The sequence below is a fragment of the Lolium perenne genome, chromosome 7, assembly GCF_019359855.2.
Source record: "Lolium perenne isolate Kyuss_39 chromosome 7, Kyuss_2.0, whole genome shotgun sequence".
In the NCBI taxonomy this organism is placed as follows: domain Eukaryota; kingdom Viridiplantae; phylum Streptophyta; class Magnoliopsida; order Poales; family Poaceae; genus Lolium; species Lolium perenne.
This window is the reverse complement of record NC_067250.2, coordinates 180492538-180505904: the sequence shown is the minus strand read 5'-3', so window position 1 is coordinate 180505904 and position 13367 is coordinate 180492538. Positions and strand designations below refer to the sequence as shown.

General features: G+C 41.4%; 1 protein-coding gene across 1 annotated transcript; it reads right to left on the bottom strand.

Moving 5' to 3' along the window:
• Positions 1-380: 380 nt before the first annotated feature.
• Positions 381-2699, bottom strand: LOC127314852 (large ribosomal subunit protein eL34). Its single transcript, XM_051345383.2, has 4 exons — positions 2519-2699; positions 2221-2300; positions 741-850; positions 381-661 (listed from the first exon to the last, which is right to left on the bottom strand). Exons 1-4 carry the CDS (start codon positions 2595-2597, stop codon positions 571-573), a joined length of 360 nt encoding a protein of 119 aa, XP_051201343.1. The 5' UTR covers positions 2598-2699; the 3' UTR covers positions 381-570.
• Positions 2700-13367: the final 10668 nt, after the last annotated feature.

Here is a 13367-nt window from a genome sequence, read left to right as displayed (position 1 = left end):
GGTACGCCGACATAGGTGGTGGCTCGTGCCATAAGGTGATTACCATGTATTACATAAATAGCCACACAAGATTCTTACGTAATTATATTTGAAAAACAAAAGTAGGATTACATACACGTTCTAAGTCCTCCAGTGCATTTCGCCGTCTGATTCGGAATAAATATGCTTTTGTACCCACAGCACCCAAAAAATAGGTATCAATCTCCATGGTTCATTTTGTTAATGTAGACTCCTCGGGGCAACAATTAGTTCTTGCATAGGATTTTGTGTTAACTGTTTTCCCACGATGGACAAATCTGCCGCGAAATTCAGGCTTAGCCAAGGTAAGATGCTAAAACAACGCTATTGTGCACCCAAGCGAAACAGCACGAGACCAAATGTGAGTCATCAAAAGGTCAAGCATTCATAGAGAACTAGCGCCCAAAATCCTGAGAACATCAATCTCACATACTAGCAGGCAAACACTAGAGCCAGGATTCGCCATATCCGAAGAGAAAATTCCCTTGATTGCTTAAAACAAATTCGAAGAAACTCAAAACATCACGGCGATGCCTATTCTCGCACAACTGCTTAGCTCTTGGTGGTCTTTTCCTTGGTCTTCTGGATCTTCAGCACCTTCTTCACAATCTTCTGCTCCTCGACCAAAAACGCCCGGATGATTCTGCAAAGAGCAAAGTAACAGATTAGGTACCCAGAAGACTGACGAAGAAGCACGTTATTGTGTTATGAAAGACGGTTACCTCTCCCTGACTGCAGGACCAGACAGAACACCACCATAAGGACGGTTCACAGTCCTCCGGTTCCTTGACAATCTGGACCTCTTGTACTCAGTAGGTCTCAAGTGTGGAATCTGCAATTTACCAAAAGAACTTCCATGAGAAAGCAAAAAATATCAAAATGTTTAAGAAGGCTCAATGCACCAACGGAAAAAAAAGAGCATAAATTTACAATTCAGTGAGGACTTGCTAACTGGCAAGATATACCAACTGTGTATACTAGGTTAGACAACAAATTAAGTAGTCGTCCAGGAGCATTTCACAAGATGCTCACTTGTGCCATCAATGTTAAGCAGCATCGTATAGGTTATGGACTCAAACACAGCTAAACAACAAAAACTGATTATCTCTGCAAATTGGAAACACAAGACATACGATGGTTGGAGGACAACTAAGCACTCAACTAAACAACAAAAACTGATTATCTCTGCAAATTGGAAGCACTCAGCAGCGAGTTACAGAATATTGCAGTCTTACTCTAAAAAGCAGTCATTGTAATTCCAAGCAAATGTCAAGGTAAATGTCAACTTCCGTCAGCATATTAGCAAATTACTCGAATTTTTCAAGACATATCACAAAGATGGCAAAAGATTGTCAGTTAGGAACAGAAGAGTTTCAAAAAAAAAATCCTGGCTATTCAACAAGCTGATCGTTTGAACTATGCAAGGGCACATCATATGTATATTGCACCTTTGCTGTCAAAAGCAAAGCAAACAAAAGAGCAAACAGGCAGATAGGCATGTGCATCAAAACTAAGCCAATGAAATATGGTAATGCAGGGGGCTTCACGAAAATTTCAGAAATAGGTGTCATGTTTCACTGTAATAATTGGCTGACTAACATATCAAATATAGCTTCAAATGTAACCAGCAATAATATTATACTTGGAACTGCAACAATATATGTGAAAGCTTTGATTACAAATGCAAATATGTAAATCTTACTAACTAAGCACAAATACAATTTCCACAAAGACAGAACTAAGACCAACAGCCTAGATGGATCTAAATTCATGACCAGACAAGAGAACATATAGAAAACTAAAGTATGTGCAAGAACAAATAGAAAACCAATTGAACAGTACTACTAACAGAACACGCTAAAAAAAAGTCAATCTATTCGTAGTAAACTAAACAGCCAGTATGGCCAACCAGTTAAGCATAAGAAAGGTAATGCAAAGCACAATTAAGCAAGAATTGTATAGGAACCATCGACAACTGTAATCCTGACTTCATATGACATGAAAAATAAAATTATGTGGGAAAATAATGCCAAAATAGATAGGACGGGACTTCAAACGTAGTTATTTTTGCCTGGGGTATAATTCTACATATTTCTATCAGCGACCGTTTGGCTGAAATGTAGGTATCATCCAACCGCAATGTCCAATACAGATCACAACAAACTAATAAATAAACATGCGAAAATTTAAGTGAACACATACTCCTTGGATCTTCTTCCCGGTGACTGGGCATTTCGGCCCACTCGCCCGCTTCTTTGTGTACTGGTACACAAGCTTCCCACCTAATAATCAATAACACGAACGAAGAAAAATTGTATGTTAAGATCCCGGAAGAAGACCCAGAATCTTTTAGTCGAGATTAAGCTGCCATTAGTGCGGTATAAGCAGATGTAAATTTCAGGTTTATCCATCTTTCTATCTAACTCGGTTCACAGGCATGAGAAACATCGACAAATTGCAAGATTTAACCACATGAACTAGCAACAGCAGGAGCACTCACCTGGGGTCTTGACGACCCGGGTCTGGTTGGACTTGGTAGCGTAGCTGTGCCGCTTCCGGTAGGTCAGCCGCTGCACCATCTCGCCGCCCTCTCCCGGGGTTCTCTCGCCGCGCGCGTTTCCTCTCCCTCTCTCTGTCTCGCTCTAATGTAGGGAGGCGGCGGCGAAGGGAAAGTGAGGGTAATGGGGAGAGGAGAGCTTTTATAAGGTAGCTGGTGGTTCGGGTGACCTACATCTAACGGTGAAGGACGTTTCGCCAAGTGAGCGGACGGCTGGGCCTGTTTCTGATAATATAATTGATATAGACCATGCTACACCATGCCTTCGATTTTAATAAAATTGATCTAAACACTAGGAAGCAGTGGCGCGGCGGCACGCCGCGCCCGTGATGTTATAATATGGTGGAATACATGTGAAGTATGCTATACATATATTAACTTTTCTTCTTTTACATCGTTGTCCGTAAAAATTGAGGCCCCAGTTTTAGCAAGGCGAAACATCAGAGGAGTTGGGTGGCGACTGAAATAACTGCACCGAGCAGCATATAACATATAATCTTACAACACGTTGGAAGTAGTTGCTAGCAAGAATGATAAGTGGGCCTGCTATATTATACATAGCTGGGAACACCGTAGCTTTATGATACTCTATGTGTCTGATCGGCAGCAGTGCCCTCGATCTTTCTGTGGGCTGATTCTTCCTTGTGTCTTAGAACCTTTAGCTATGGTGGAGCTGACAATCTTCGAGTGAACGACTGAGCCGTATGTAAAACTTGTCAAACTCTCTGATATATCTTATGAAAAGACATGCAACCTTTGGTTGCCTGCTCTCGAAAGAACATCTTTGAGTGAACATAATTGTTTTTATTAGACATGTTTTGTGCAGGAATCGTATATGATCTAAATTTTGCCTACGGAAAACTGAAGCAGTGAGTAACTTGTGTTCTTTATGTACATCTTCTATATCAATGCTCATGCTTCTAGAATGCTAAAGGTGTTTGCATATGCAAACAAAGGAGTATTTCCAGGCTCCGGATCAACCTTATTCACCTTTCTACGCTGAGTAATTTTTGTTTTGCATTGCTGATCTGCTGTCATGTATTCCATGCGTGCATCTGCAATATTTCTTGAGTGCATCTGCAACAATGAAGCCTTCGATGATATAGACCAAACCTTCCCCTATCTCCTGCCTAAATTGATCTATATGGTTCGCTGGTACCACTCCTTCCATTGTTTTTCCATATGATGAAAACGAAAATTGTAATATTAGGTGCGTGGAAAAAAAAAGGTCCTACAGAACATTAAAGTACCTTGTTTACTCTGATAAATATATGACAGTGTAATACATGGATCAAGAGGTTTGCATGAACTGTAATAATGCAAAAAAAAAATCATGTATATCTATGAATTAATATGTATGAGAATGATTACTCGGTGGGATTGACAGGCCGAATAAAGCAATCAGTCTTGGTAATATGATCTTAACGTGTTGACATGACAAATATTTTTGATATATAAGGAAAATCTCTGATATTGATGCTTTAGGAAAAATACATGGGAGGGAGGATGTGTATGTCATATGGGTAAGTAATATACACTGATGGATAGATCGATAACAAAGACAGCATACCACAGAATGGGAAGAATAGGAGACAGAGAAGAGCATAAAATGGATATGAACAGAAAAGAATGCATGAAGAAAAATCCCACAAGCCCATGTATCACGATGATCTGATCGTAATTTGCGAATATAAAATAACATATTTGCTGATCAAGGAAGCTAAAAAAGCTAAAATTGAGAAATTTGATGTGTGGCCACACAAAAATAAGCCAACATTACGCATGCCAAAATCCTCTCCCTAGGTCTCCATTCTTCCACAAATCCCAAGTCTCTATAATCTGGATGGAAAAGGCACCAAATCAACTTGAAAGCTCGGACCACATCTCCTACTACTTGTTGGTGTTTTGCTGACACTATTGCTTAACTAAAGCTGGAGATCTCATACATGGAGGCCTCCGAGAGACCCATCAACGATCTTGAACAGCAGTTTGACCTGCCATACCGCTTGTTCGCATAGCGGAAATCACCTCATAAAGTATGATTCAGGATGTTGAGAATGCTGCTAGATTAGCATTTGTGGCAACTATTTCTTCATAATATCAGAAGCTAAAAAATTGTACAAAAGGGTCAGTTCAGACTTAAAAACATTGCTGAATGCACATTATAATAATGGTTTCTTGTAACATCAGAAGGATAAAAATATATACACAGAATGAGAAACACATAAGTCGAAGCAGTGGTGTACATACAAATAAGTAAATGGGGGGAAATAGATGTAATGCTCAAATTTATTAATAAATACCTCATGGTCTACAACGATTAAATCTAACTCATATATGTTTTGTTGTGTGTTTGCCGATCTCTGCATTCCCAGATACAGGAAAGACGCACAAGGACCTTCCATTAATAAGATCAAGGTGATACGTCTTTTAGCAGCGAAATTTTCATGTCTTTCTTCTTCTGTCCTGCATGTGATTACGGGGGATTTAAAAAGAACGACAAAATTCGTGAAGGGATTCTATTTCTAGTCTAGTTGAAAATGTAGAAAGCAGAGAACTAAAATAGAGAAGTCAATGGATCAGAGGATGGTGAAGGTGCATAATCGACTGCAATCTGCATTTAGGGGTATTCAGTACACTTATAATAGTGGATGTATGAATGATTCAGGAGGGAAACTAAATAAAGTAGGCATCATATTATTGCACAATACACAACTAATGATCCAAATAGGTCACTTCACCTGTCAACATAAAGCAAGAAAGCTAATAAATAGTACACAGGAGAGATAGTGGGTACAAAAGATGCATTGAACATACAGGACCCAATTTGCTAGTTTATCAATTTCTAATTCCTTACTAAATTTAGGAAGAGCACCAGATCACATAAAACCGATGTAGGTAGTGCCAAAGAAGATACTGTCTCAAACCAAAACAGTCTACCAAATTGTTTCTTTGAAGTGATATGACGATGCAACAGCAGAATTAAAATGTCAAAAGCCTGAAGCGTCTATCAATATCATGAATCTGTAGCAAGAGATAGTGAACTGATATTGATAAAATCTATCTACGAAAAATAACAATCAGGCTAATTCCATGGCCTTCTTTGTTATACAAACACCATTGATATGAGACTTCTTAAAATATTTGTCATGAACTTTTGGGATATCATCAGTTTAAGAGTGGGAAATTGACAAAGAAAGAGTTCATTCGTTAAACATTAAGCACACTTCTTCCAACGGCACTGGGAAATTTGGTGAAGAAGTTACATGTGCTCCCAAATAATCATTAAATATTCGCAGTGTCATCAAGGGAAAAACCACGGTTTAAGATTATACCTTTGCATCATTGCTCATTATCCAGAAAAAGTACTCTCCATTGCGTCCATGATTGACTATATAATGAGCTAAAACATTTGATTGCAGAATTTTGCAGAGTAAAAATCAGATAGTCAGATCGCTCCCAACAGCCATAAGATATGAAAGCTAGCAAAAAGATTAAGGAAGCCCAGAGGCACTGCATCTTATGCAGATGTGTTAATCAGGTGAATACTTTACTTTAACCTATACAGATCAAATGATAAATCTAAGAATACAATTATTTGGTTCTTCTAGGCATAAGAACAAACACTCGTTAGGCATCAAATTCTCAGGGCAACCATGATGCTCTCTAGGCTGGGACGTAGAAGAAAGGTCAGAGAAATGGCGGGGCAAAAATGTTGTGGGGGAGGCGATTCAGCCGCTCCCCTGCGAGCCAACCTCACTGCAGCCCATTCAAAAAAAAACCTCACTGCAGCCATGCTCGCGGATGCTCCTCTAACAACCACGCTGATAGCTTCTCCTCCGAGAAAGCCGACCGCATCATCCAGAAGATCTATACCCGTATAAACTAAGAGGACCAGAAATTGCTAAATCGAAAAAAAAAAGTCATCTAAACTGTAGAAAATTACAACAACACACATCAAATAGTAAGAGATAGAAACAGCAAAATAGAAAGTCATAAGCAGCAAGCCAGCAAGCAACCAATTTAGTGTCGGTGCCGATGGCATCCAGAATCAGAATTTCCTTTACCTAAGTGCAAAAGGCAAAGAATCGATGAGAAGATTATAGCAGCAAGATGATGACGTGAAGAAATCCCCACCTCCCAATGTCAACTGTGGATGCGATTCACCCCCCCCCCCCCCCCACCAGCCCCTCCCCCTCCGGTGTGGTGTCCTCAATCTCCACCTTATCATCTCTCTCGGATCTCCTGGCGGCCAGCCGGCTACTGCCTTCAACGGCGACCACGCCCGTCCAGCACCGACCGCCCCCGTTTCCTTGCATCGAAGCTTCAGCCACCACGCCACCAAGTTAGGATATGCAGTAGGAAGCCGGAGCAGGGACAGCGGGAGCGCCTCAACAACGGCCATGGCGTTGGAAGAGGGCCTGACTGACGCCAGCCCACCGGCCATGGAGGAGATCGGCCAGGAAAAAAATTAGCCCCGTGGAAAGGGGCAGTGGAGGCTGACTGGGTATCTCCATCCATTCAGGGAATCTTGGTGAGGACGCCCCCATATCGGAATGGGCAAGTAGAGATTGAAAAATGTAGACGTGAGACAGAAGAGAATGAGGGAAAATCTGATCGTGACCTCCTAGGTGAGAGGAGCTCCGGAAACGTCTGCAAGCGGTGGTCAGCCAGAAACTGCCACAATAACCATCCATTGAGCTATATGTGGCATCAACAGGAAAGATCCCACCGACATGAGGTAAGAAGAAAAGGAAAGACACACAATCACCGGAAGACTCTGAACGACATAACGAAACAAAACGCAGTAGCCGGTAGCCGGTAAACCTCCCACGTGAAAAAAAAGAAAAGAAGAAACAAACCAGGACACATATTTAGGAAGTCATGAACGAAGAGGCCACGCGTTACACGGCAATTGTAGGAAGGAAGAGATAATTGACATATCTACAGTACTCCAATTGCTAACAGCGCGAGAAGTTGTTTATCTTTTATATAGGGTATATATATATATAAAACACAGAAAATAACCTGTTTCCTGAAAAAGTTCACAAACTAGCGTTTGTGTTTGGCTCCGCACTCGATGGAGCCAAGCTCTACAGTATAACGTCGTCAAGGAGACATGGCGCCAAGTGGATGCAGACGTGACGGTCAACGTTGATGGTGGGGCCGTGACTAGTTAGCTTGGTGCCATTTGTTGCGGCACTGAGCTGCATACCTTGGCTCCACCTCTGATGGCGTCGTGCCCCTTCGACGAAAATAGGAACACTTGCACTTACCCTTTCGCCCATAGAGAGCACGAGCTCTTGAGAAAAATGATGGGGCATCGGTGCCCTCTCCAACCCCCCCCCCCCCCCCCCCCCCTCAAGTCCCTACTATAAATCCATCAATCGGAAGTTTTCTTTGGTAGATTTTCTTCCCCTCCCTTCAGGTATTCTCTTTCGATTCCCCTCTTGGTTATAATCGTCGTTTTGGCCCGGTTTGGATAACCCTAGTTCATCCCAAAAAATTCTTACTTGCCCCGATTTTGTATGGTAATACATCTATGAGTATCAGTTAGTTAGTCTTGTAGTTGGGGATAGTAGATTTGTGAGTTAGTTTTGTCATGTTGGATTACAAATGTTGGCTACCATGGTTTTTTCCATATGTTTATTAGCTGTGAATTTTTATAAAAAAATTGTTATGCCATAGCATATTAATTGGTATGCCCCTATCATACGAATTGTTATATGGAACTTTTTATTCCTTAGCACGTGTGGTTATACCAAACTTTATGCTATGAATTGTAAAAATAGTAACTTGGTTTGTATTTGTTCACATATGCGGGATGGAACCCGAATCTATCCTAGATGAACATTATGATAAATAGCACCATGGAAGGCTTATGGCGGAGCAAAGGAAGATTTTCAAATGGTTGCACTTGAGGTGCCATGATGATAGGGCAAAGGTGGCCGATCTTTCGATGAGACGTGGATAGATCGATTTGTTGGTGGAGTTCGTGCTTGACGATCCGACTACACGTGCAAAGCTCGTGCGCCAATGCAATCGCTAGGACAATCTCCGGGAGTTACTGATCTTGCGGATGCACGATCAGCCTGACCAGCGAGGGTCTTAATTCCTACCTGAAATCGAGAACAAGTAAGAACTAATGATGCAATCAGAATATTGCGGATGAAAGATGAAAGCTTTATTGAAAAGGTGGGATTCCGAATAGTCGGTCTTGTTCTGGGCGTTGACCTCAAAAGAAGTACACGAGAGTTGCAGCGATGGCTAACTTTTAATCTAATCAAAATCCGAGTCTAAACGTGACGGCTATGGGGGTATTTAAAGGAGGAAAAGGTGGGGTTTCGGCCAACCATACGTATGGTGGTCGAACCAAACCCTAGAAGGCCTTTCCCCCTTCAATACGGACTCTAAAAAGTGGCTGACTTAATTCCTGCGAAAATGACATGGGCCTGGCCCAAAACTAAAGGTGACGCAGCACCATAACATGCTATGGACGAAATTATGAAGTGGGAAACTCTATATTTCGTCCATGTCTTCATCTCTTCTTATGGTGGCTTCAAAGTTCTGAAATCTCCACTTGCGGCGTCATCTTCAATCCTCAAACGCTTGCTGCCATCTCCTCCATGCGTGATCATGCTCCAATGCTTGTCCTCCTCATCCATGCTTGGTCCATCATTCCTAAGAGTAACAAACATATCTGATTTAGGCAGCATCATATTCTCATGTATGTGAGGAATAGTTCCAAGAAACGAAAGTACCTGATAGTTAAGTTGTTTGGCACGAGCTCGAGTGATTGGTCCTTGTATTTGTGTGGCTGTAGGTACAGCGGTTGTATCAAGAGATGGGATGTCCTCATCATGCCCCCCTTCTTGAATTGAAGTCGTCCTCGACGAAAGCTCCTCTTCTTCACCAAAGTAAGGCTTCAAATCTGCAATGTTAAATGTAGGACTAACCGGACCCAATTCTGCAGGAAGCTCAAGTTTATATGCATTATCATTTATTTTCTCTAACACCTTAAAAGGACCAAGTAGCGCGTGGCATTAGCTTAGACTTGCGCAATTCAGGAAAACGATCTTTGCGCAAATGCAACCAAACAAGATCACCAACATCAAACACAACATGCTTTCTTCCTCTATCTGACAATTTTATACTTAGCATTCATGCGTGCTATGTTGTCTTTAGTAGTCTCATGCAATTTTAGTATCAATTCAGCACGGTCCGTAGCATCCAAATTATTTTGCACAGAAGATAGTAAAGGCAACAAATCAATAGGTGCACGTGGTACAAAACCATAAACAATCTCAAATGGGCACATCTTAGTGGTAGAATGCAGCGAACGATTGTAAGCAAATTCAACATGAGGTAAACATTCTTCCCACAATTTTAAGTTCTTCTTCAAAACAGCCCTTGACATAGTAGACAAAGTTCGATTTACTACTTCAGTTTGTCCATCAGTTTGGGGATGACATGTAGTACTAAACAGCAATTTAGTCCCCAACTTAGCCCATAAACATCTCCAAAAGTGGCTAAGAAATTTAGTATCACGATCAGAAACAATAGTATTTGGCACACCATGTAAACGCACAATTTCGCGAAAGAACAAATCAGCAACATGTGTAGCATCATTAGTTTTGTGACATGGAATAAAGTGTGCCATCTTAGAAAACCTATCCACAACAACAAAGATACTATCCCTCCCCTTCTGTGTACGAGGCAAACCCAAAACGAAATCCATAGAAATATCCTCCCACGGTACACTAGGAACAGGAAGAGGCATATATAAACCATGTGGATTAAGTCGAGACTTAGCTTTTTGACATGTAGTGCAACGTGCCACAAATCTCTCAACATCTCGACGCATACGTGGCCAAAAGAAGTGTGCAGCAAGTACATCCTCCGTCTTCTTCACACCGAAGTGACCCATCAATCCTCCTCCATGCGCCTCCTGTAACAACAAAAGACGAACGGAACCATCTGGGATGCATAGCTTGTTAGCACGGAACATAAATCCATCATTGAGGACGAATTTGTTCCATGTTCTACCATCTTTACAATTCAGCAACACATCTTTAAAATCAGCATCAAGCAAGTATTGTTCCTTTATGGTTTCTAATCCAAAAATCTTGAAGTCAAATTGAGATAGCATAGTATAACGGCGCGACAATGCATCAGCAATAACATTATCTTTACCCTTTTTGTGTTTGATAACATAAGGAAAAGACTCTATAAACTCAACCCACTTTGCATGGCGACGATTCAACTTAGCTTGACTACGAATATGCTTCAAAGATTCATGATCGTAATGTATAACAAATTCTTTAGGCCATAAATAATGTTGCCAAGTTTCTAATGTCCGAACCAGCGCATATAATTCTTTATCATAAGTAGAATAGTTCAGACTAGGCCCACTCAATTTTTCACTAAAATATGCAACAGGTTTGCCCTCTTGTAATAGCACACCTCCCAAACCAATTCCACTAGCATCACATTCAAGCTCAAAAGTCTTATTGAAATCAGAAAGTTGGAGTAATGGAGCATGTGTTAACTTATCTTTCAGAATCATGAAGGCGTCTTGTTGTGCATCGCCCCACACAAAGGGCACATCCTTCTTTGTAAGTTCATTCAGCGGCGCAGCAATGGATCCAAAATCTTTCACAAAGCGCCTATAGAAACCAGCGAGGCCAAGAAAACTCCTCACTTGTGTGACCGTCTTTGGCTGCGGCCAACTCTCAATTGCCTCAATCTTGGCTGGATCAACTTCAATTCCCTGCGCAGTAACAACATAGCCAAGAAACGCAACTCGATTGGTGCAAAAGGTGCACTTCTCAAGATTACCATACAAACGTGCATCTCGTAAAGCATTGAAAACAGCACGTAAATGATCCAAATGTTCCTCCAAAGATTTGCTATAAATCAGAATATCATCAAAGTATACCACCACAAAACGTCCAATAAAAGCACGTAAAACTTCGTTCATCAGTCTCATGAAAGTACTAGGTGCATTAGTTAAACCAAAGGGCATTACTAACCACTCATATAAGCCGAACTTAGTTTTAAACGCTGTTTTCCATTCATCTCCTAATTTCATACGAATCTGGTGGTAACCACTACGCAAATCAACTTTAGAGAACATAATAGAACCACTCGATTCATCAAGCATATCATCTAAACGAGGTATAGGATGACGGTATCGAATGGTAATATTATTAATAGCTCTACAATCAGTACACATGCGTGAAGAACCATCCTTCTTAGGTACCAAGATAATAGGAACAGCACATGGACTAAGAGACTCATGAATGTAACATTTATCTTGTAGAACCTGAATTTGTCGCTGAATCTCTTTCGTCTCTTCAGGATTGGTACGGTATGGTGCACGGTTGGGCAGCGAAGCTCCTGGAATCAAGTCAATCTGGTGTTCTATCCCACGAATAGGTGGCAATCCAGGTGGAACATCTTGTGGAAACACATCAATGAATTCCTGCAAAAGGTTAGCAACCGCAGGTGGCAAAGAAGGAGGCATATCCTCAAATGAAAACAGAACTTCTTTGCAAATAATAGCATAGCATTGAGTAGTGTTCACATCAAGTTCAGCAATATCAGATTTGCTAGCAAGCAAACAAGGATTCTTCAAACGAATTTCAGTAGCATGGTTCGAATCAGATTTAGTATTAGTCTTATGGGGCACAAAATCTGCAGCAACAATCTGATTTTCACTCTTATGTTTCTCCTCGTTTTTTACTCTACTAGCTCTAGCAAGATCATCTTTTACTATTTGTTCAGGAGTCATAGGTTTGAGACCAATTTTCTTTCCATCATGCATAAAAGAATACTGATTAGTTCTACCATTATGAACAGATTCTCTATCAAATTGCCAAGGTCTACCAAGTAACAAAGAACAAGCTTGCATAGGTACAACATCACAATCAACAAAATCAGAATATGTACCAATAGTAAAATGCACACGTGTAGTTCTTGTTACCTTGAGCTTCCGGGAGCTCTCAAACCATTGAATGTAGTATGGATGTGTGCGCTGTCTTGTAGAAAGAGAAAGCTTCTCCACCATGTCAATGCTAGCCAGATTATTGCAGCTCCCTCCATCAATAATGATCCTTATAGCTCGCTCTTTTACAACGCCTCTTGTTTGAAACAGATTGTGGCGTTGATCATGCTCAGCTTTGCTCAATTGCACGCTCAACACACGCTGTGCAACTAAGCTCTGTCTTGATCAGCGGTGTCGGCATCCATTACCTCTATCTCGCTCTCGAGAATCGGAATTGGCACCATCACGTGCAGCAATAAGGGCCAATGTATCTTCATCAAAGTCACTTGCAGAATCATATTCTCCATCTTCACGCACCAACATCACACGCTTTGTTCTGCATTCTCTCTCTATGTGACCAAATCCCAAGCATTTGCGACATTGAATGTCGCGCGTCTTCCCTGTGGAGGCCATGGAAGATGAACTCCGAGGAGGGCCAGCAGATGGTGGTGGAGTCGCAGCAGGTGGTGCTCGTGATGCAGGCGCGGTGTACTTGGAAGTAGTAGGTGCTGGTGCAGTCCCACGCGATGGTGGCGCTGATTGTCGCGGAGACCATGACGATGTACGACCTGCAGAAACATTAGCTCTTCTCCATGGTGGTTGACGATCCTGCACTTCACGTTCAGCTTTGCAAGCCAGATGAAACAAGCGAGTAATAGTGTTGTACTCCTTATAATCTAAAATATGCTGAATCTCTTTATTCAAACCACCAAAGAAACGTGCAAGCATAGCCTCATTATCCTCTAC

What these genes read in the sequence shown, in the direction of transcription:
- LOC127314852 (XM_051345383.2), bottom strand. Translation starts at nt 2,597, where the DNA reads ATGGTGCAGCGGCTGACCTACCGGAAGCGGCACAGCTACGCTACCAAG. An exon ending in CCGGGAAGAAGATCCAAGGA is followed by an intron (nt 851 to 2,220) that starts GTATGTGTTCAC and finishes GGTAAATTGCAG; the next exon opens with ATTCCACACTTGAGACCTAC. An exon ending in GGTCCTGCAGTCAGGGAGAG is followed by an intron (nt 662 to 740) that starts GTAACCGTCTTT and finishes TGCTCTTTGCAG; the next exon opens with AATCATCCGGGCGTTTTTGG.